Genomic DNA, 20309 nt, shown 5'->3' with positions numbered 1-20309 from the left:
GGACAATAGTGGCATAAAAAAACCAACCCTGCACTCTAGAGGAAAGGACATACCTGGATTCAAACAAACCCAGTCCTTAACTTATCACTCTTCCTCCGCTCCCTCTCTACCTCGGAGTGCCATCCATCCCTGCCCTCCCCTGCTCCCTCTCTACCTCGGAGTGCCATCCATCCCTGCCCTCCCCTGCTCCCTCTCTACCTCGGAGTGCCATCCATCCCTGCCCTCCCCTGCTCCCTCTCTACCTCGGAGTGCCATCCATCCCTGCCCTCCCCTGCTCCCTCTCTACCTCGGAGTGCCATCCATCCCTGCCCTCCCCTGCTCCCTCTCTACCTCGGAGTGCCATCCATCCCTGCCCTCCCCTGCTCCCTCTTAATCTCCTTCTGACACAGTTGGATATTTACTGTCTGGGAAGAAGGGGGGCCCAGAGGAATGTGGAGACAAGTTAATGAGTAGACACAAAGAAACAAGGTTTAACAGTTAAAGACAGCAGGCCACTGTTTCTACAGCATACACACGAGTGTGCTCATGTTCAACATGAGAAATCCCTGTATTGCACCAGAGTGCAAATGCCTTTATGCATTGGAAAAGAAACTGTGATTCCATTCCTTAAGTCCAAGTTATCATTAGGAAAATGGGGACACTTTGTCAAGGAAATTTCTATGACCATTTGGCAGGAACGGGGCAGGACAGCTGTCCGAGTGAAGGGGTTTTATAGGGCAGTAAAGTCTCAGTTCAGACCCGAATCCCCCGCCGAGACAACCCTGACCAACTGTAGCCCCCTGCTGCTAACCCACCTCCTTAAAACACACACACATGGACTAAGACACACACCCTCACATTTTCACAAACATAAACCAAACAGTTGAAACATCTTTCTAAAACAAATATGTTTACTTCATTTAAGTCACAATTTACATATCAGAAAAGTATTCCGTTCATTCAGTATATTTACAGGGGGACTGACTGAAGAGATAGATGGAGACAGATAGTTCACTTTGATCAGGGAGAGGTGGAGAAGTGGACTGCACTGGGCTGAGGTAGTTACGAAAAAATGCCAGAGGGAAGACGAATTCACAGTAAGATCAATACAGATCACAGGCGGCCGGTGGAACCTTAATTAGGGAGGATAGGCTATTAGTAATGGCTGGAACGGAATAAATGGATTGGTATTGAACACATCAAATAAATGGTTTCCACGTGTTTGATACCATTCCATTCACTCCATTCCAGCCATTATTATGAGCCATCCTCCCCTCAGGAGCCTCCTGTGATACAGCTCAATCAGGAGAGGAGGTCCAAACCAGGGATCTACCTATTCATGGTACATTTGGAGGATACAGCTTTTGATGACGCCCATGTATCTGTCCCAAATCATCTGGTGCCTGAAGAGAGAAGAGATGGAGTATTACGACAACATTAATGACTGTATAAACACACACACACACACACACACACACACACTAACCTGAACGTGCCAAGACAATGAGCGGCATTGGTGTAGTGAGTGAGGAAGAGTGTGATCTCTGCCACTGTCCATCTATCATATCGACATGGCTCTATGAACTAGGAGAAGAAGAGGAGGACATAAGGCTGTTAGCAGAGATTTCTCAATCTTAACAGGACAGGGGAAAATCAACTTAGTCATAGGATGATAGTCAGTATCAGGGCAGTAGACACAGAATCTATTCCACAGAAAGGTCAAACTGAATACTATACCAACAAGATTTAACCAATAAAACTACATCAATACATTGACAGATATGATCGTAAAGATGGCTATGAAGTATGTCTAATTTGTTTCTACAATCTATAATGCCAAACAGCGGGATTCACAACAAACAAGATTTAGAAACATCTTAAAAGAGGAATTGTCACATACGGTACCAGTCAAAAGCTTGGACACATCTACTCATTCAAGGGTTTTTCTTTATTTTTTTAAACTATTTTCTACATTGTATAATAATAGTGAAGACATCAAAACTATGAAATAACACATATAGAATCATATAGTAACCAAAAAAAGTGTTAAACAAATCAAAATATATTTTATATTTGAGATTCTTCGAAGTAGCCACCCTTTGCCATGATGACAGCTTTGAACACTTGGCATCTCTCAACCAGCTTCATGGGGTAGCCACCTGGAATGCATTTCAATTAACAGGTGTGCCTTCTTAAAAGTTAATTTGTGGAATTTCTTTCCTTCTTAATGCGTTTGAGCCAATCAGTTGTGTCAGACAAGGTAGGGGTGGTATACAGAAGATAGCCCTATTTGGTAAAAGACAAAGTCCATATTATGTCAAGAACAGCTCAAATAAGCAAAGAGAAATGACAGTCTGTCATTACTTTAAGACATGAAGGTCAGTCAATACGGAACATTTCAAGAGCTTTGGAAGTTACTTCAAGTGCAGTCGCAAAAACCATCAAGCGCTATGATGAAACTGGCTCTCATGAGGACCACCACAGGAAAGGAAGACCCAGAGTTACCTTTGCTGCAGAGGATAAGTTCATTAGAGTTAACTGCACCTCAGATTGCAGCCCAAATAAATTCTTCACAGAGTTCAAGTAACAGACACATCTCAACATCAACAGTTCAGAGGAGACTGCATGAATCAATCAGGCCTTCATGGTTGAATTTCTGCAAATAAACCACTACTAAAGGACACCAATAAGAAGAAGAGACTTGCTTGGGCCAAGAAACACAGTCAATGGACATTAGACTGGTGGAAATCTGTCTTAAATTTGAGATTTTTGGTTCCAACCACCGTGTCTTTGTGAGACGCAGAGTAGGTGAACGGATGATCTCTGCATGTGTGGTTCCCTCAGGGAAGCATGGAGGAGGAGGTTTAATGGTGTGTGAGTGCTTTGCTGGTGACACTCAGTGATTTATTTAGAATTCAATGCATACTTAACTAGCATGGTTACCACAGCATTCTGCAGCAATACACCATCCCATCTGGTTTGCACTTAGTGGGACTATCATTTCTTTTTCAACAATACAATGATCCAAAACACTCTCCTATTTGACCAAGGAAAGTGATGGAGTGCTGCATCAGATGACCTGGCATCCACAATCACCCAACCTCAACCCAATTGAGATGGTTTGGGATTAGTTGGACAGTAGAGTGAAGGAAAAGCAGCCAACAAGTGCTCAGCATATGTGGGAACTCCTTCAAGACTGTAGGGGCCTCCCAAGTGGCGCAGTGGTCTAAAGAACTGCATCACAGTTGCTAGCTGTGCCACAAGAGATCCTGGTTCGAGTCCAGGCTCTGTCGTAGCCGGCCGCGACCGGTAGATCCATGGAGCGGCGCACAATTGGCCCAGCATCGTCCAGTGTAGGGGAAGGTTTGGCCGGCAGGGATGTCCTTTTTCCATCGCGCTGGTATGGTTCCCAATCAGAGACAGCGGTTTATCGTTGTCTCTGATTGGGGATCATATTTAGGCAGCCATTGTGCTTTGTGAAATCTTGTCTACAGATAGTTGCCTGTGTGCACACCTGTAGCTTTACGTTTCGTTTGGTATTTTGTTCGGTGTTCATTTAATAAAGGAAAATGTACGCCTACCACGCTGCACCTTGGTCCGCTCATTACGACGATCGTGACAGAAGATCCCACCACCAAAGGACCAAGCAGCATGGTCAGGAGTAGTCAGGAGGAGCAGGGATCCTGGGCCCGGGAGAAAAGTGAGTGGAGGACATCATGGACATGGGAGGACGTTATGGCAGGGGACAAGACCCTGCCATGGAAGGAGGCAGAGGCAGCGAAGGAGGAGCAACGGCGACTCCGAAGTTCACGACCACGACGGAATCCCGAGAGGCAGACCCAAAATTTTTTGGGGGAGAGAGCACATGGGTTGGTTGGCGAAGCTAAGGGGCGAGTCTGAGAGCGAAGAGGAATATTGGGATAGACTGAGCAAGGAGTATTGTGAGATAGTTGATGGGAGTGATGAGGTAGAGTGGATGTTTTGGTGTCTGGAGCAAGACAGTCGCGGTGAGGAGAGTGGGACTAGTCAGGCACCATGTTTTGCAGATCGACACACTGTATCGCCAGTGAGCCTTCACAGCCCAGTGCGTTCTGTGCCAGCGCCCCGCACTTTCCGGGCAAAAGTGAGCATCCAGCCAGGACGCGTTGTGCCAGCTCTACACTCCAGACCTCCAGTGCGCCTCCATGGCCCAGTATATCCTATGCCGGCCATACGTACTGTGTCTCCAGTGCACCTTCACAGTCCAGAGCTTCCGGCGACAGCCGACGGTCCGGAACCTCCAGCGACGGTCCTGAACCTCCAGCGACGGTCCGGAACCTCCAGCGACGGTCCGGAACCTCCAGCGATGGTCGGTGGTCTGGAGCTTTCAGCAGGGGTTCTCAGTCCAGAGCCTCCTGCGACGATCTATGGTCCCGAGCCTCTTACGACGTAACGCGGTCCGGTGCCCCCGGCGACGAAACACGGTCCGGTGCCCCCGGCGACGAAACACGGTCCGGTGCCCCCGGTGACGAAACACGGTCCGGTGCCGAAACACGGTCCGGTGCCGAAACACGGTCCGGTGCCTCCGGCGACGATCCCCGCACCAGAGCCGCCATGGAGGAAGACGTCGTATCTCTGAGCGGAGTGGGTACTTCGCCCCGCACCGGAGCCGGCACAGACAATAGACACCCCTAACCCTCCCTTTTGGTTTCAGGTTTTGAGGCCGAGTCCGCACCTTTGGGGGTAGTACTGTCACCTCCTGACCATAAAACGCCTTTATTTGCTATGGTGGAGTAGGTCAGGGCGTGTCTGGGGGGGGTGTTCTAGTTTATTATTTCCATGTGCATTCTGGTTTTTCTATTTCTTTGTTGGCCGGGTATGGTTCCTAGTAAGAGGCAGCTGTCTATCGTGGTCTCTGATTGGGGATCATACTTAGGCAGCCTTTTTTCCACTTTTAGTTTGTGGGATCTTGTCTACAGATAGTTGCCTGTGTGCACACCAGTAGCTTCACGTTTCGTTTTTGTGCTTTTTGGTGAGTTTCTAATTAACTTCTTGGCTATTTAAATTTTTGGATGAAAAACGTTCCCGTTTTAAACAAGATATTTTGTCACGAAAAGATGCTTGACTATGCATATAATTGACAGCTTTGGAAAGAAAACACTCTGACGTTTCCAAAACTGCAAAGATATTGTCTGTGAGTGCCACAGAATTGATGTTACAGAAAAATCCAATCGGGAAGTGCCGCATTTTTTAAAAATCGCCTCATGCCAATGACTCCTTATATGGCTGTGAAGGAGCTAGGAGTCAGCTTACGTTTTCCCCAAGGTGTCTGCAGCATTGTGACATATTTGTAGGCATATCATTGGAAGATTGACCATAAGAGACTACATCTACCAGGTGGTCGCTTGGTGTCCTCCGTCACAATTATTGCATAATCTCCAGCTGCAGTATTTTTCAGTTTGCTTCTGATAAGAAGCCAACTGCCACCACTGATAGATTATCAAATAGATATGTGAAAAACACCTTGAGGATTGATTCTAAACAACGTTTGCCATGTTTCTGTTGATATTTTGGAGCTAATTTGGAAAAAAGTTCAGCGTTTTAAGTGACTGCATTTTCCGGTCTTTTTCTTAGCCAAACGTGATGAACAAAATGGAGCTATTTCGTCTACACAAATAATATTTTTGGAAAAAATGAACATTTGCTATCTAACTAAGAGTCTCATCATTGAAAACATCCGAAGTTCTTCAAAAGGTAAATTATTTTATTTTAATGCTTTTCTTGTTTTTGTGAAAATGTTGCCTGCTGAATGTTAGGCTTAATGCTATGCTAGGCTATCAATACTCTTACACAAATGCTTGTGTAGCTTTGGTTGAAAAGCATATTTTGAAAATCTGAGATGACAGTGTTGTTAACAAAAGGCTAAGCTTGTGTTTGAATATATTTATTTCATTTGCGATTTTCATGAATAGGAAACGTTGCGTTATGGTAATGAGCTTGAGGCTATGATTACGCTCCCAGATACGGGATTGCTCGACGATAGAGGATAAAATATGTGGAACTCTTCGCACGCTGCGCCTTGGTCCAATCATTATGACGATCGTGACAGGCAAAGGGTGGCTACTTTGAATAATCTCAAATGTAACATTTATTTTGATTTGTTTAACACTTTTGGTTACTACATGATTCCATATGTGTTATTTCAGTGTTTTGATGTATTCACTATTATTCTACAATGTAGAAAATAGTAAAAATAAAGGAAAACCCTTGAATGAGTAGTTGTGTCCAAACTTTTGACTGGTACTGTATGTCATAACACGTTGATTGGCTATTAGGGGTGTACCTTCTCCACAAGGTCGATGAATAAATCTCTGACATCTTTGGTATGTGTAAGTTTAGATGCAAGGTTTATCAGGGCTCTAGAAAGATTCTGTGTTCAGAGAGAGTGAGATAGGAAAAGAGTAAAAATACATTCTTACAACCTAACAAATTCCTTCCATTTTGTCTTGTTTCAGTGGGGGGAGGGATGTGGGATGTTCATTTCAATCTGAATAGGAACCAAAGTCTGAAATATTAGACTATTTGATACCTATTACACTAGTTTCAAATAGCTTTGATATATTTTACTTTAACTTATTAATTCATCATAATTTAGATACTTTGAATTGAAATGAACTATTTTTCATGCATTGGCAATATTGTACCTCACCTCTGGTTAAAACCCACTCCAACTCTATGTGCATTTCTTAGTCTCTATACACATTATTAATAGCAATTATCAGTTAGTTGCTCACTTTGAAGTTAACCTCCATCAACTTGTAGACTTTGATCTTTCCCCGCAGAGCAGCACACACCAGGCTAAGAGAGCGAGGAGAGGAGAGAAAAGGAGTCAAGAGGGGGACCAGCAACAACAACAACGGCTGAATTGTTTTTAGAACTCAACATTAACCCACACAAGCATTTTCATACACGTGGTTACACCCATCCTACATTTTATGTTGGTCCATCATGTCTTTGTCATTAACCAAAACCTTGAGATCTTTCAGTTCATTCAGAAACTCTTTCTCCAGGTCAACATCCATATCCTCCATCATGCTATCTGTGAAGAGAGAGGGGGAAAATGAATGGGATATGGTGCTAGAAAGCCAAGTATGTCCAGTGTTGATACCTCATAAAGCAGGGGTCTCCAACCTTTTTTTTAGCATGAGAACTACTTAAAATAAAAAAAATTATGTGAGCTACTCATTTCTCTCTAACTTAAAAACATTATAATTTCCTCATTTCCCCTGCAACTCTTTCTGGGGTCCTTATTTTATTTTTTTATTTTTTATTTTTTATTTAACCTTTATTTAACTAGGCAAGTTAACTAGGATTTGAACCAGGGACTGTAGTGGCACCTCTTGCACTGAGATGCAGTGCCTTAGACTGCTGTGTCGCTCGGGAGCGAATTGTACAAGATAAAGTAGTGCAGTATGTTCTCTGTCAGAATACCTGGTCAAATAGTGGTTAACAAAAAACTAAGGGGGTCCCTATAAAATCTCCTTTTTTCACCCCAAATTCAGTTGTGTATTTTTGGGGGTTTTCACTCTCAACATTACAATTGTTCATAGAGAAACAACGACATTGGATGTTCTGCGTTGATGTCAATGCTTAAATCACAACATAATACCATTTTGTGGGGGTCTTGAAAAAAACTAACATATTTAGATTTGTGAGTCTAATTCCCCTTTAAATGCGCATCTGGCCCTTTAATTTAATTGCACATCTAGTGTGCAGTCTAATGTGCCGGTCTAGCGATGGTTCTGCACTACTGCAGCTCATTTCATGGCAAAGTTTGCAAATAATATACAGTACTCATGACATACCTCTGCTAGGTAAGCCTATTTCGCAGTTAACATTTATTTCAGAAGGTTTTGTGTCAAGTATTTCTGTCAAACCACAAGATGGTTATCACGTCAACTGGCTACTATGGATGGGCATTTCGAGTCTTTTCTGTGAGCCGGATCGTTTGGCTTCGTTCACTTAAAATAGCCATTATTTTGGCTCCCAAACGGCTTTAATCTCTAATTTGAAGCATAAAACGTTGCCTAGTATTATGTCATATTGTGAAATGTGAGTTCAAATAAATGTTTACCTGACCTAATTATTAGATGGCCTGCAAAAAAAAAAGTAAGATAACATTTTACGCACTGAAAAAAATAGCGTGAACCACAATGAGGCTCTCTCCTCACTATATTGTTATTGCACTGAGGATTTACCATCTTCAGAGAACGTTTTTAGAATTTATCTGCAGATAATCGATGTCTGGAGCTCAAATAGTAAAAGTATGCAAATCAGGGAGCCATATTAACTTATTTTTCACATAAGTGATTCGGCTTCTGGCGTTCACCAAAAACAGCTGTTCAAAAAAGCTGTTCGCGAACGAGCCATCACTACTGGCTACAAAAGGAGTGATAGACAAATGCCGGCACCACACAGACCTAAAGGGGCAATATTGATGGAATTCGCAGATATTGTGTTAAGTTTGGCTTTTTAAGCCAATAGTGGCTAACCAGGGGTTCTATGTTAGATAGAAGCTGGAAGCTTGCGGTGTCCGATACGTTATGACAGTTTGCCGTGGAACACAGAATTGTTTGGCGAGCTACTCATAAGCTACTGGTAGCTCGCAATCGATCTGTTGTAGACCCCTGTCATAACTTAACTACTTCCACGGGCCAAATAAAACTGTTTTTGACAAGAGCTTTGGGTTCAAATAATTATTTCTACGTTATGATTTTTTTCCCCCGGGACTGACTCCTTTACATTGTGTTCGACATTTAGCTGCATTGTGCCATCAGTGACTGGTCAAAGTGATGCATCTTACCCATTGCTCCTATTGTCCAGTAACTGATGAGCTGGCCTGCACAGAAGGCAAAGTCTTGGAATGAGAGGTACTGTAGCTTCCTCTTTCCTGTCTCAAAGCGGCTGTTTGCAAAAAACACAATGGCAGCATAGTCCCTGCAGGGATAGAGAAAAAAGTGAGAGGGAGGCACTGTAGGTTGGAGGGCCTGAACCCAAGGAAACTATCACAGGCAATTATCCTTTTTTCATCCATCATTCTATAAACCATTAAGTCCATGTCTACAAACAAAGACGCATGTATGCTATTCCCTGTGAATATATAAATATTACTAGAGTTATGGTTGACAGATTTATTTCGCTACACTATTTCCGTTTCTCCTTCCTTATTCCTCCCACTCTGTTCTTGTATCCACCTTGCCAGTGTGTCGGAGAGCAAGAAGTGACGCTGTATGTTCTCCACTAGTGGGCCCTTGAGCTCCTCCACCACTTTGAACACCCGCTTGAAATTGTCAAACTGGAGAGAAAGACAGTAAGACGGACAAAGGGACAGACAGACAGACAGACATACAGACAGACAGAGACAGAGATGTGCTTCGTGTTGGTATGCTCTATATATTGTATTTCTGATCATGACCTCACTATAAAAGCCCCACGGTTGGCAGGCAAAACCCTCTGCATGACAGTGCTTAAACTGGACAGATAATTCAATTACAGAGCAGTGCTGTCCAGGTAAGGTCCTGGCCTGTCCTTTTGCATTTAAGCTGCTCTTGAGTGACAGGTTCTTCTCAAGCTGGGAGTTGTGTGTTAATACAGTCAGGAGTCACGCTATATTAATGTAGCCCCTTCTCAATGAGTGTGGTGTTTGTGTTAGTCTCACCTGTCTCCTGCAGCTCTTCAGTGTGATCCCTGTTTTACAGCTGATGTCATCCAAGTCCTTTTTGGTCCCTTTGGAGAGCTTTTTCCCCAGCACCTCTCTGGCAAACACACTGTCAAATTCATAGTACCTGCAGAAAATAACACACTGGTTAGCTCTAAAACATGGGGAGGAAGGGCTAATACGCACACACACACACTATTTGGATTTGCATATGGTCCTGAGCAGTGGAGGTTCCTCAGAGAAAGAAGGGGAGGATCATCCTACTAAGGGAATTTCATAAAAATAGAGAAACACAAAAGTTATCCTTTTTGGATAAAACTAAACTAAATATATTCACACCTCATCAAATAACTGATTAAAACACACACTATTTTGCAATGAAGGTCTTAAGTAGCCTAAACAGCACTCTCTGGGGTAGCACCATAGTGTAGATGGAGGACAGCTAGTTGACTTCAATACAAACCCTAGGAGGCTTATGGTGCTCAGTAGTTACACTACATGACCAAAAGTATGTGGACACCTGCTCATTGAACAACATCCAAAATCATGGGCATTAATATGGAGTTTCTCCCCCTTTGCTGTGATAACAGCCTCCACTCTTCTGGGAAGGCTTTCCACTAGATGTTGGTACATTTCTGGGGGACTTGCTTCCATTCAGCATCAAGAGCATTAGTGAGGTTGGACACTGATGTTGGGCGATTAGGCCTGGCTTGCAGTCGGTGTTCCAATTCATCCCAAAGGTGCTTGATGGGATTGAGGTCAGGACTCTGTGCAGGACAGTCAAGTTCTTCCACACTGATCTCAACAAACCATTTCTGTGTGGACCTTAGTTTGTGCACAGGGGAATTGTCATGATGAAACAGGAAAGGGCCTTCCCCAAACTGTTAGAAGCACAGGGTTGGAAGTACAAAATCATCTAGAATGTCATTGTATGCTGTAGCGTTAAGATTTCCCTTCACTGGAACTAAGGGGCCTAGCCCGAACTATGAAAAACAGCCCCAGACCATTATTCCTCATCCACCAAACTTTACAGTTGGTACTATGCATTCTCCTGGCATCCACCGAACCCAGATTCGTCCGTCAGACTGCCAGATGGTGAAGCGTGATTCATCACTCCAGAGTACACGTTTCCACTGCTCCACAGTCCAATGGCGGGCGAGCTTTACACCACTCCAGCCAACGCTTGGCATTGTGCATTGTGCATGGTAATCTTAGGCTTGTGTGCAGTTGCTTGGCCATGGAAACCCATTTCATGAAGTGCCTGATGAACAGTTATTGTGCTGATGTTGCTTCCAGAGGCAGTTTGGAACTCGGTAGTGAGTGTTGCAACCGAGGACAGATGATTTTTACGCGCTTCAGCACTCGGCGGTCCCGTTCTGTGAGCTTGTGTGGCCTACCACTTCGCGGCTGAACCGTTGTTGCTCCTCCACATTTACACTTCACAATAACAGCACTTTCAGCTGACGGGGCAGCTCTAGCAGGACAGACATTTGATGAACTGATTTGTTGAAACGGTGGTGTACTATGACGGTGCCACGCTGAAAGACACTGAACTCTTCATTACGGGACATTCTACTGTCAATGTTTGTCTATGTAGATTGCATGGCTGTGTGCTCGATTTTATACACCTGACATCCAGAGGATGTCCTCAAACCTATCAGAGCTCTTGCAGCATGAACTGACATGTCCATCCAATCAAAGGATCAGAGTAATGAATCTAGTACTGAAAGCATAAGCTACAGCTAGCTAGCACTGCAGTGCATAAAATGTGGTGAGTAGTTGACTCAATGAGAAAAATACAATAGCTGAACAGTTTTGAACAAATTAATTTCTTAAACAAACAATGAAGGATAAGCAGGAGAGAGAGAAAGAAATAAAGAGAGAGAGGGAGAGATATACTGTAGCTATATTTCAAAGTGTTTTTTTCTTCTTCATTTACCTTTCACTTCCTTAGCTAATGCGGCTAATTTAGCCTACTCAACAACCTGACTCAAACAGAGAGGAATGCTATTTATGTTAGCTAGCTGGCTTAGGCTATCCAACACGACAACTCTTCCAATCAAGGTATGCTTTCGATTTTATTAATTTATTGCCAACGGGGCCCGCCAGTGTAACTACTAAACTGCTAGCTGTAACATTACACTGTACTGCGTGATTGTATACATGGATTGGATTGTGGATTAACTAATGTGTTAGTTCTAGTTTTTTGACTATAACGTTAATGTATTGACAACGATGTAGACTGTTTAGCTTTTAGCGGACATGGTATGAAGGCTTGGCTTGGAGAGTTTTTTGCACCTGGTCACAGACAGCTGTTGTGTTGTGCCCTAAAGTCCACAAACTAAGGGAAAAGGTGAGAGGAGAGTACATAGATGCGAGAAGGAATTATACAATGAGCAAAGTGATGATGCTGTATGTGGCTGCTTTGAAAGTGAACTGTGTGTGATCAGGGGTGTATTCATTCTGCCGATTATGTTGTAAAACGTGTCTTAAATGGAAGGAAACTACCTGAATTTGTCTAATAACTGTTTGGATGAATGATTACACCCCAGATCAGCTAGAATCAGTATTGAATGAGTCTATGTCTGTCACCTTGCTTATTCTATGTGTCTCTCGACCTGTGCACCTATATGTCATTTGTAGGCTAGGTTGTAGCAACCTCATGATGGGTATAGGGAAAATGTTTGTATCAGTAGCCTGAACCTATCAATGTTACTTTCATTGAGCTGGGTGAATGGAATATAAATGACAGTCATATACTGTAATACAAATATGGACATGCTCATTAAAACAAATAATCCTCCCTAATCTTGAATGGCACCAACCACTACTGGCCCTGTGTCTATTTCTAAGTTTCCACACAAATTGCCCTTGGCTTTGGGAACAATAACAATTTATGGAATTGAACACACACCTTTCAATGAGAATTATCTGGTTCTGGGCCGGGATCTGATACAGCAGCTGACTGCCCAGTTTGGTGGGGGAGTGTAAAAGACGCTCACACATCTGGAAGGTTCTAAACTGGTCCATGGTATCGCTGGTCAGCACCTCTGGATTCGCCTCACACTCCAATAATGCCCCCTCATCCATCCGCACCTTTACTGCATCACTCACTGTGAGGGAGAGCAAGGCAGAGATGGGAGAGAGACAATAGGATGTAAATGATCTCACGGTCTGGTAATTGCCATTCTATTGTGTAGGCATCTGTGATTTCAATACATTCCTGAAATCAATACATTCCTGTCACACAGTGCAGTGTCACCACAGCCATGTCATTCCAAAGTCTCAACAAAATAGGATAGAGACAAACCGGTGAGACCGTCCAACCAAAGCTGATAGACTTCCATATCCATGATAGTTGTGTTCCCCACAAACACATCCAGTTCCATAGACATCTTGTAGGCTAATGAGGAACCAAAAAGACTGCAGAGAGTTAATTTAAGAATGACTATGCCGAGTAGTTAAAAAGAGTAGTCTACACACAATCAGAATATTCTTGGTAGCCTTTTATATCTACAGAGCAGCGGGTAACCTAGCGGTTAGAGCGTTGGGCCAGTAACCGAAAAGTCGCTGGTTTGAATACCCGAGCCGACAAAGTGAAAAATCTGTCAATGTGCCCTTGAGCAAGGCACTTAACCCTAATTTGCTCCAGGGGTGCCGTACAACTATGGCTGACCCTGGAAAACAACACATTTTACCGCACTTATCCGGTGTATGTGACAATAAATAAAAATAAATTAAAAATATATATACACACACACTCACATTATGCCTCACTATTGATATACTGCAAAGTTGATCCACTGAGGGTCATGTTTCTAGGTGAAGCTGGCATTAACAGTCAAGGATCGATGACCCATTTAAAAGGGTAGTCACACCGGGTCACTATATTGTGCCATTATGTAACATAGCCATTTTAAGAATAACAAATAATTATACTTTACCTTTAACTAGTGTTATGTATCTGTCAAGTCGAGGGGAAACCGTAGCCAGCAAATATATTGCACCAGGCACCGTTTGGGTAAACAGCATCTGCAAACGCGTATTATTTATTGCGCAGTTAAAACGTTGGGTTCTGCAAAGAATTGGAGTAAAAACAGCGTATCGAATTTGCATAGACCTGCATTCAAAAGAACAGTAAACACTGCTTAAAAACGCTATCCTTATTGTAAAATAAAAGCGAAACGACAGATGGTGTCGCTGACAAGTAAATTGTGGCTCCTCTCAAAATCCACAACAGAAAGCGCAACTTTGTTTCTCTTTGCTGGATATCTCTAGAGAATAGCACATTGGATACAAGGCACTTTACTGCCATCTACTGCTGTGGAGAAATAGTTTTTTCCGGGGATGGGTTTGTACCGTTTTCTAGCTAAATATGACTGGACGAGTTATTTGAAGGGAAGTCTTTATCGCACGCAATATGACGGGCACTGCCCATTGTCCTGAAATGGACACATTTATGGAACGTTCCATGGTTTTGAAATTAGCAAAATGCTGGGGCTGTCCATGGTGCTGAAATCAGCAACGTTCCTATGTTAACAGTTCAAGGTGGGAGTGTCTGCTGCATGGGAGAAAAGGTAGTGGGCTAAGAAGGCGGTCTATGCCAATTTTTATAGTTGTTCCATTATATTTGCCTAAACTAAACACTCTCTGAGTACAGATATATTTCTTAACAGAGGGCCACAACATAATATAGCTACTAATATGTATATATAGCGGGCAAGAAATGTATAAACAAAGGGGCCTTTGGATATGACCCCAACACCCAATTGTGGTGATGAGTACAAAGACAAGTTCAAGGCCCAAGCCATGGGGCCATGCCAGCAATAAAAACAGGTATATAGTGGGCAAGAAACCTATAAATAAAGGGGCCCTCAGACCGGGCCCCAATACCTAATAATGGTGAATGAGTACAAAGACAAGTTTAAGACCCAAGCTATGGGGCTGTGCCAGCAAAAAAAAACAAGTATATAGCGGGCAAGAAACCTATAAACAAAGGGGCCCTCAGCCCGGCCCCCAACACCCATTAATGGGGATGAGTACTAAGACAAGTTTAAGGCCCAAACCATGGGGCCGTGCCAGCAGTAAAAATAGACATATAGCGGGCAAGAAACCTATAAGGAAATAGGCAAGTCAGATCCGTAACCCAGGGATAAGGATTGGCTCTGCAAGCAATAAAGAATGTATATATAGCGGGCAAGAAACCTAGAAATGAAGGGGCCTGTAGACAGGACCCCAACACTCAACAATGGGAAAGAGTACAGGGAAAACAAATCAAAAACCTGGACATGTCAAACCAGGTGCGACCTCGAGCGGAGACCACAGGGCAATAAAGTTGCAAAGTGAGCTAAGTAATGCAGGATGCACTTCCTGATAACCGAAAAAAGGTGCCGCTAGTGGGTTGGGTACCACTGGTGAAATCTTCTTATCTTGACCCAGTACAGCCTCAGAGGAAGGGCCACTCCAAGGAGCCGGGTCCTCCCAGGGTTTCTCCGCTGGGTCCGACTAATATGCTGCTTTGTTCCACAAATCTGTATGCGCATTGTTTCCTCTGTCCAAATATGACTGCGCGTTTATCTTTCTGTGGACAGGACTTGAGCGCCACCCTGGCGAAAGTGAGAAAATACAGTGTCTTTTTACATCAACATCAGCCTACTGGTGACGAATTATGTTCTTCTTAACTGGCCGTTTTTAAGAGCCATGTATTACGCGCTTTAGAAGAGGCATCGATACAAATCGCATAAAGCGCTACATAAAACGCTCGTTTCACTTCGTGTCGTGAAAATGACAATGACAGAGGCAATGTGGGCAAAGGCTTGTTTTGCAAGACATACTCGGTAGCGTTGAGGATCAGAGCATCACAATTTAAATCATAATTTTGTAAGCATTCCATTACCTATTTTATTACTGTTTATTTTTTTGCAAATTGCCATATTTTCCATGCATAGTCGTTGAGCCGCACTCGCATGACGCCAAGCCTACAGTAAATGACACAAAATGTGCAGCAACAGCGAGATTGACAAGCGAGAGCTCTCTAAAATGTCCGACGAGGATTTGATGTCATTCTCCAAAAAAGACATCGTGGCCAGGTTGCGCCAAGAGGAGGCCAACAAGATGACAGCCCTTATACAGCGAGGGCGGTTAATTAAAGAGGTTAATAAACAACTGCAGGAGCATTTACTCGAAATCAGGGAACTCAAAGTAGTCAATAATAGGCTTCAGGAGGAGAACCAAGAACTGCGAGAACTATGTAGTTTCCTGGATGATGACAGAATGAAAATAAAAACGCTTTCCCGAGAGTGGCAACTTTTTGGACACAACGCAGCCAAAGTGATGCGTGAGGACGTGGGTGGACATCTGAAGAAGTTAGCTGATTTGGAACGAGTGCAAGATGGATTGGTAAAGGAGAATTTCGATCTTAAGGAACTGTGTGTTGTTCTGGAGGAGGGTTGTGTCAGCAGAGGTGATTCCAGTCCTGGCGGGTCGTCCGAGTTGAGTTTACAGTATTTTGTGGCCCGGGACTTTGGAGACGGAAGTTCCAGCGCTGGGAGCATCGGTAGTCCAGATCCTCTTCTAGTCTGTTCCCCCGATGAATGAGATGGTACCAACAAACCTCTTCTATCAAATATAAAATATGTTGTTAATGTCACCTCAGGTTACATAAAAGGGGAATGGGTCGTTTGCTATGTTGTAGATTTCTAGCAAAATATCACAGGCCACGTTCTTATCGTGCATTCAATATGACGGGAGCTGACCATGGTTCTGAAATAAGCAACATGCTGTGCATCCGACACGGGAATGCTTTATCTCGAACTGTTTTATATTAACTGATGATGGGAATTTGTATTCTTCAGTTCTCTTTTATTAGTTTGCATGGCACATGTTCAATTTTCCCTTGCAGTTTTGTCATATTGTTCTTCACACAAATAGTGTTTATTTCCCTCCATTCAATATCACTTTTCTCTCTGAATATCAAAGCATTATCTATACTATCCTTTGAGCTGGTGAGCCTTTTCTAAGTCATGTCTGTGCCCCTTATAGCATGTCATAGTATTTATAATACAAAAAAAACAATTGTCCAAAACTTTATTGTAATTGTGAAAACCCTCGTGTTTTTACACTGTTTTGATTAAAAGATGACAATAATGATCTGTAACAGCTTGTTGTTTTTACATGACCCCTATTTGGGTAGATTAGAAGCAATAATGCATGATGGTGATGTTTTGAAATACCCAACTCCCAGTTGTAAGTCTTCCTTAGGATGAAGTGGATGAAGGAGGAATTCATTATTGATCCAGGATCAACTTCAGGAGCAAGGTCTAGGCCAATACATGCTCAATATTGGGCTTGTTCAACATTTCAGCTGACACTGCAGGTGACTGCAGACTGTTTGATCTACAAATTACCATGCATCATAAATAACTACTCATTACTATTTGTAGATCATTCAGTAGGTTCAGTGACAGCTGTTGGAAGTGGAGTGGAGATTGCACTCAAAAGGGAGATGGGGGCAACTACAGTAACTCCTCAATCTCAATGGGAATTGAGGGTAACTAGTCACTCCACCCCGTCTCAATGAGGGGGTATGTGGGGAACTGAGCCAGGAGAGATTATCTAATGTTATCTCAAACTAATCTTTAACTCAAACTCTTAGCCAGGTCAAATATGTACGCCTTTTAAGATCATCTACACATTGCATAAGGTGGTAAAGCCTTTATGCAATATATTTGCATCTATTTTTTTGAGTGTGGACCCATCACACCTTCTTGCTAAGATCATCTACTATCAGATGCAGATTTTAGTTACAGTTACAACAATCTTCATCCCAGAGTAAAAATACTGACTGAAAATTTGTATTTTTGGTTTGGAGGTGGTGAATAGTGTTGAAAATGATCCACTTCAATGCACTGGAAACATTATTATTATTTTTTTTTTACATCCACAGTTTATTAATATCTATATCTTATTTGTGGTCAAATTAATTACAAAAAGCCAACATTTTTGCAAACTTAATCAATGGTTTATGTTGAGAACTTTAGCCAACAGATTGTTGAATTCATTCCAATCAACCCCTTTGTACTGACACAATGTTGCATTGACAATGGGGGACAAGTCACATTCTGTTATCTTGACACACCTAGAATGATCGATATGCCCCAACTGTAACATCAAACAGTTGGGGATTATTCAGTGTGCCTTCTCTGTCCAAAAGAAAGTAGAACTTGCGATCTTTCACCCTGAGGGGAATGAAAGTAGGAGACTCTTGTCTGTGGGCGTAACAGGCCACTTGTGACAAGGGTACAGTAATTCTCTGTCCCTTGTTTGGTCCCAGGGGTGACTGTGTCGACACGGTGACCATCCTGCCCCCCTTATGTAGAATCACCTGGCTGACAGAACGCCGGCAGAACAGAGCACCAAGTCCCATGATCCCTCCACCTAAGAGAGAGTGAAAAGTATTAATACAATCACACACAGGTATAGGTGCCTTAATTTATAATAGTGCCAGTCTTCTGCACACTCAATTCTGGCACATACCAATAACAAGGCATGCCAGTGTGAATCCATATCTCCAAGCATTAGATCCCAGGTTCATATCGAAACTCCAAAGTCCTGCCAAGCCAGTAGTGGAGACATGTCTCCCACCAGAACCACTTCCACCAGTGTCTCGAAGACCAGTAAAGGCGAAGTGGGCCAGGTATGTCCAGAAAAGAAACTGACCACCACAGAAGACTGCTAAGAGGCGAAAGAACCTTGTTCGGTCGTGCTCAAACAGAACCACGTCTTTTGCAACCGCTGTCGATGTAGAAAGAGGGCGGAAAAGAGGCACCTGTTGGTGCAGTTTCTTCATAACATGAAAGTACCGTTTTTGTGTGTTCACTCTTGAGCGGATTGATAACAGACCAAAACACAACGTATCTGTTGCCCATATAGCACCCTCTCTCCCCAAACTGTATGCTACTCTTACACGGCTATATAGGTGGCCATTGCTCATGCCAGTGCATGTCGACGATGGTGAAGGTGTATGTGATGGATGGCTCAATATCGCTCTCGGTGTCACTTCGCTAAGGTTCCGCAATCGCGAAAAGTTTGATAATCGATGACGTGCAAGACTAGACCAGCACTTCGATATACCGCTTAACAAATACCGAAATGTCATTTTTCTTACTGTCAGATTTTTATGGAACCCTTTGATTTTTTTCAATCAGAACATAGCTGGACACAAGCTACATAACTCGTTTGTAGGACGCCGCCATGTTTAGATGTCTACGGAGACTGCAGTGGCACAAAAAGTAACGTCATGACAAGCAAGCGTGATAGCTTCAAAGATGGTGGATACATAAAGATGTCTTACTCAGGCCGTTTACCATTGAAAAAATTGTCACAGTTCCGGTTTACTGAAGAGGTGGTTCTCCCATTCACACCAATGCAATAGCTGCTGGGTCTGTATAAGAGCCAGAAAAAATGGACTGAGATGTATCCCTTCCTCTTCCGTCTCTGATAGCAGTCTCATCGCTAGGCCTACTGGTAAATTAGGCCGTATCAGGCCTATCTCGTGAACACTCTTATATATCAACACAGTGAATTTAAGAGAATGTATTGTGTTATATAGCTACAATTATCATCCCTTAATTTTATCCACAGAAGATGTGTCACAAAGCTATAGTCTTGCTCATCTCACTCAGTAGACTAGTCCAATGTATGGATGTGTGGAAAAACTGGTGGTGCTATAAGACAACGAATGAACACCTCCCCGTAGTCATGCTCCTTCTCACTCTCTCTCAAGTCAATTAAAAAAGCCATTATCAGCGTGGGAAACATGTGTTCACATTGTCAAAGAAAGTAAAATCGATAATTAACAATAGTGAAATAAACAATCCAAAGTGAACAGTGAAGATTACACTCACAAGTTTAAAAATAAGAGACATTTCAAATGTTATATGGCTATTTATAGTGTAACAACGTACGAAAGGGAAAATAAATATGGGTGTTTGTGCAAGGGAAAATAAATATGGGTGTTTGTGCTTCACTTGTTGCCATTTTCTTGCTGGTGTGATGGCACACTGTGGTATTTCACCTAGTAGTTTAGTTTAGTTTATTTTCTCTCTCTCTCTCTCTCTCTCTTCCTCTTTTTTACTCGCTTTGCTCTGGTTTGAGTCTGTCGTTTATATTGCACAGCAAGTACTCGTCTGTCTTGGTCTAGATTTGAACGAAATGCCCTAATGGCCATATATGGAGATATAGATGCCGCGAACAGCAGGGTGTGCACGAGGCGCGCATTGGCCCTACTGCCGTTCGTTTCCTTATTTGGAAGTGAGTTTAGCCAACCTTCTCATTGCGAATGAATGACTGATGTATCGGAGAGACAGACACGTCAGTCCCTGTGTCTGTCAAAAATGCAAACAGTGAATTGATTGTAAGAGACAAATTGGATTGGACATACTTTTTAAAAGCTGATTTAATGCGCGCAAACGTTTATTTTCACCATATAGATCATTAGGGATTTAAAAAAGTATGTTCTTAATATAGTCTAGAGACGTAGCTATAAAGCTCAGTTTTCTTCTATAACGTTATTATACTCTATTCAATTATACTCTATTTACATTGAGTGTTACAGTCTAGATCTGTAGTTTAG

The 20309-nt window shown here is 42.8% G+C and overlaps 3 protein-coding genes across 7 annotated transcripts; 1 reads left to right on the top strand and 2 right to left on the bottom strand.

The window, feature by feature from the left end:
• Positions 1–868: 868 nt before the first annotated feature.
• On the bottom strand, positions 869–14304 carry LOC112231346 (acidic fibroblast growth factor intracellular-binding protein B). 5 transcript variants are annotated; one of them, XM_024398053.2, is made up of 11 exons: positions 13621–14297; positions 12987–13079; positions 12591–12789; positions 9677–9803; positions 9213–9313; positions 8822–8955; positions 6949–7057; positions 6753–6816; positions 6302–6388; positions 1466–1563; positions 869–1382 (listed from the first exon to the last, which is right to left on the bottom strand). In XM_024398053.2, exons 1-11 carry the CDS (start codon positions 13790–13792, stop codon positions 1313–1315), a joined length of 1254 nt encoding a protein of 417 aa, XP_024253821.1. In that variant the 5' UTR covers positions 13793–14297; the 3' UTR covers positions 869–1312. The 5 variants fall into 5 exon arrangements, with proteins under 5 accessions (XP_024253821.1, XP_024253825.1, XP_024253822.1 ...); XM_024398057.2 differs by having other exon boundaries at positions 12987–13099; positions 13621–14296; XM_024398054.2 differs by lacking the exon at positions 6302–6388 and having other exon boundaries at positions 13621–14304.
• Positions 14305–15283: 979 nt separating this feature from the next.
• LOC112231348 (coiled-coil domain-containing protein 85B-like) lies at positions 15284–16826 on the top strand. Its single transcript, XM_024398059.2, has one exon. The coding sequence runs from the start codon at positions 15674–15676 to the stop codon at positions 16271–16273; it is 600 nt and encodes a 199-aa protein (XP_024253827.1). The 5' UTR covers positions 15284–15673; the 3' UTR covers positions 16274–16826.
• A 755-nt stretch (positions 16827–17581) lies between these two features.
• On the bottom strand, positions 17582–18971 carry tmem223 (transmembrane protein 223). The gene is made up of 2 exons (XM_024398058.2): positions 18212–18971; positions 17582–18112 (listed from the first exon to the last, which is right to left on the bottom strand). Exons 1-2 carry the CDS (start codon positions 18831–18833, stop codon positions 17814–17816), a joined length of 921 nt encoding a protein of 306 aa, XP_024253826.1. The 5' UTR covers positions 18834–18971; the 3' UTR covers positions 17582–17813.
• Between the last annotated feature and the right edge of the window lie 1338 nt (positions 18972–20309).

This window comes from Oncorhynchus tshawytscha, linkage group LG33 (assembly GCF_018296145.1).
Source record: "Oncorhynchus tshawytscha isolate Ot180627B linkage group LG33, Otsh_v2.0, whole genome shotgun sequence".
In the NCBI taxonomy this organism is placed as follows: domain Eukaryota; kingdom Metazoa; phylum Chordata; class Actinopteri; order Salmoniformes; family Salmonidae; genus Oncorhynchus; species Oncorhynchus tshawytscha.
The sequence above is the reverse complement of the archived record's forward strand: the minus strand, read 5'-3'. Positions and strand labels throughout refer to the sequence as shown.

What these genes read in the sequence shown, in the direction of transcription:
- LOC112231346 (XM_024398053.2), bottom strand. Translation starts at nt 13,792, where the DNA reads ATGCAAATTCGATACGCTGTTTTTACTCCAATTCTTTGCAGAACCCAA. An exon ending in ATACATAACACTAGTTAAAG is followed by an intron (nt 13,080 to 13,620) that starts GTAAAGTATAAT and finishes GTTCCTCATTAG; the next exon opens with CCTACAAGATGTCTATGGAA. An exon ending in TCATCGACCTTGTGGAGAAG is followed by an intron (nt 1,564 to 6,301) that starts GTACACCCCTAA and finishes TTCTTCTCCTAG; the next exon opens with TTCATAGAGCCATGTCGATA.
- LOC112231348 (XM_024398059.2), top strand. Translation starts at nt 15,674, where the DNA reads ATGTGCAGCAACAGCGAGATTGACAAGCGAGAGCTCTCTAAAATGTCC.
- tmem223 (XM_024398058.2), bottom strand. Translation starts at nt 18,833, where the DNA reads ATGACATTTCGGTATTTGTTAAGCGGTATATCGAAGTGCTGGTCTAGT. An exon ending in ACTGGCATGCCTTGTTATTG is followed by an intron (nt 18,113 to 18,211) that starts GTATGTGCCAGA and finishes ACTCTCTCTTAG; the next exon opens with GTGGAGGGATCATGGGACTT.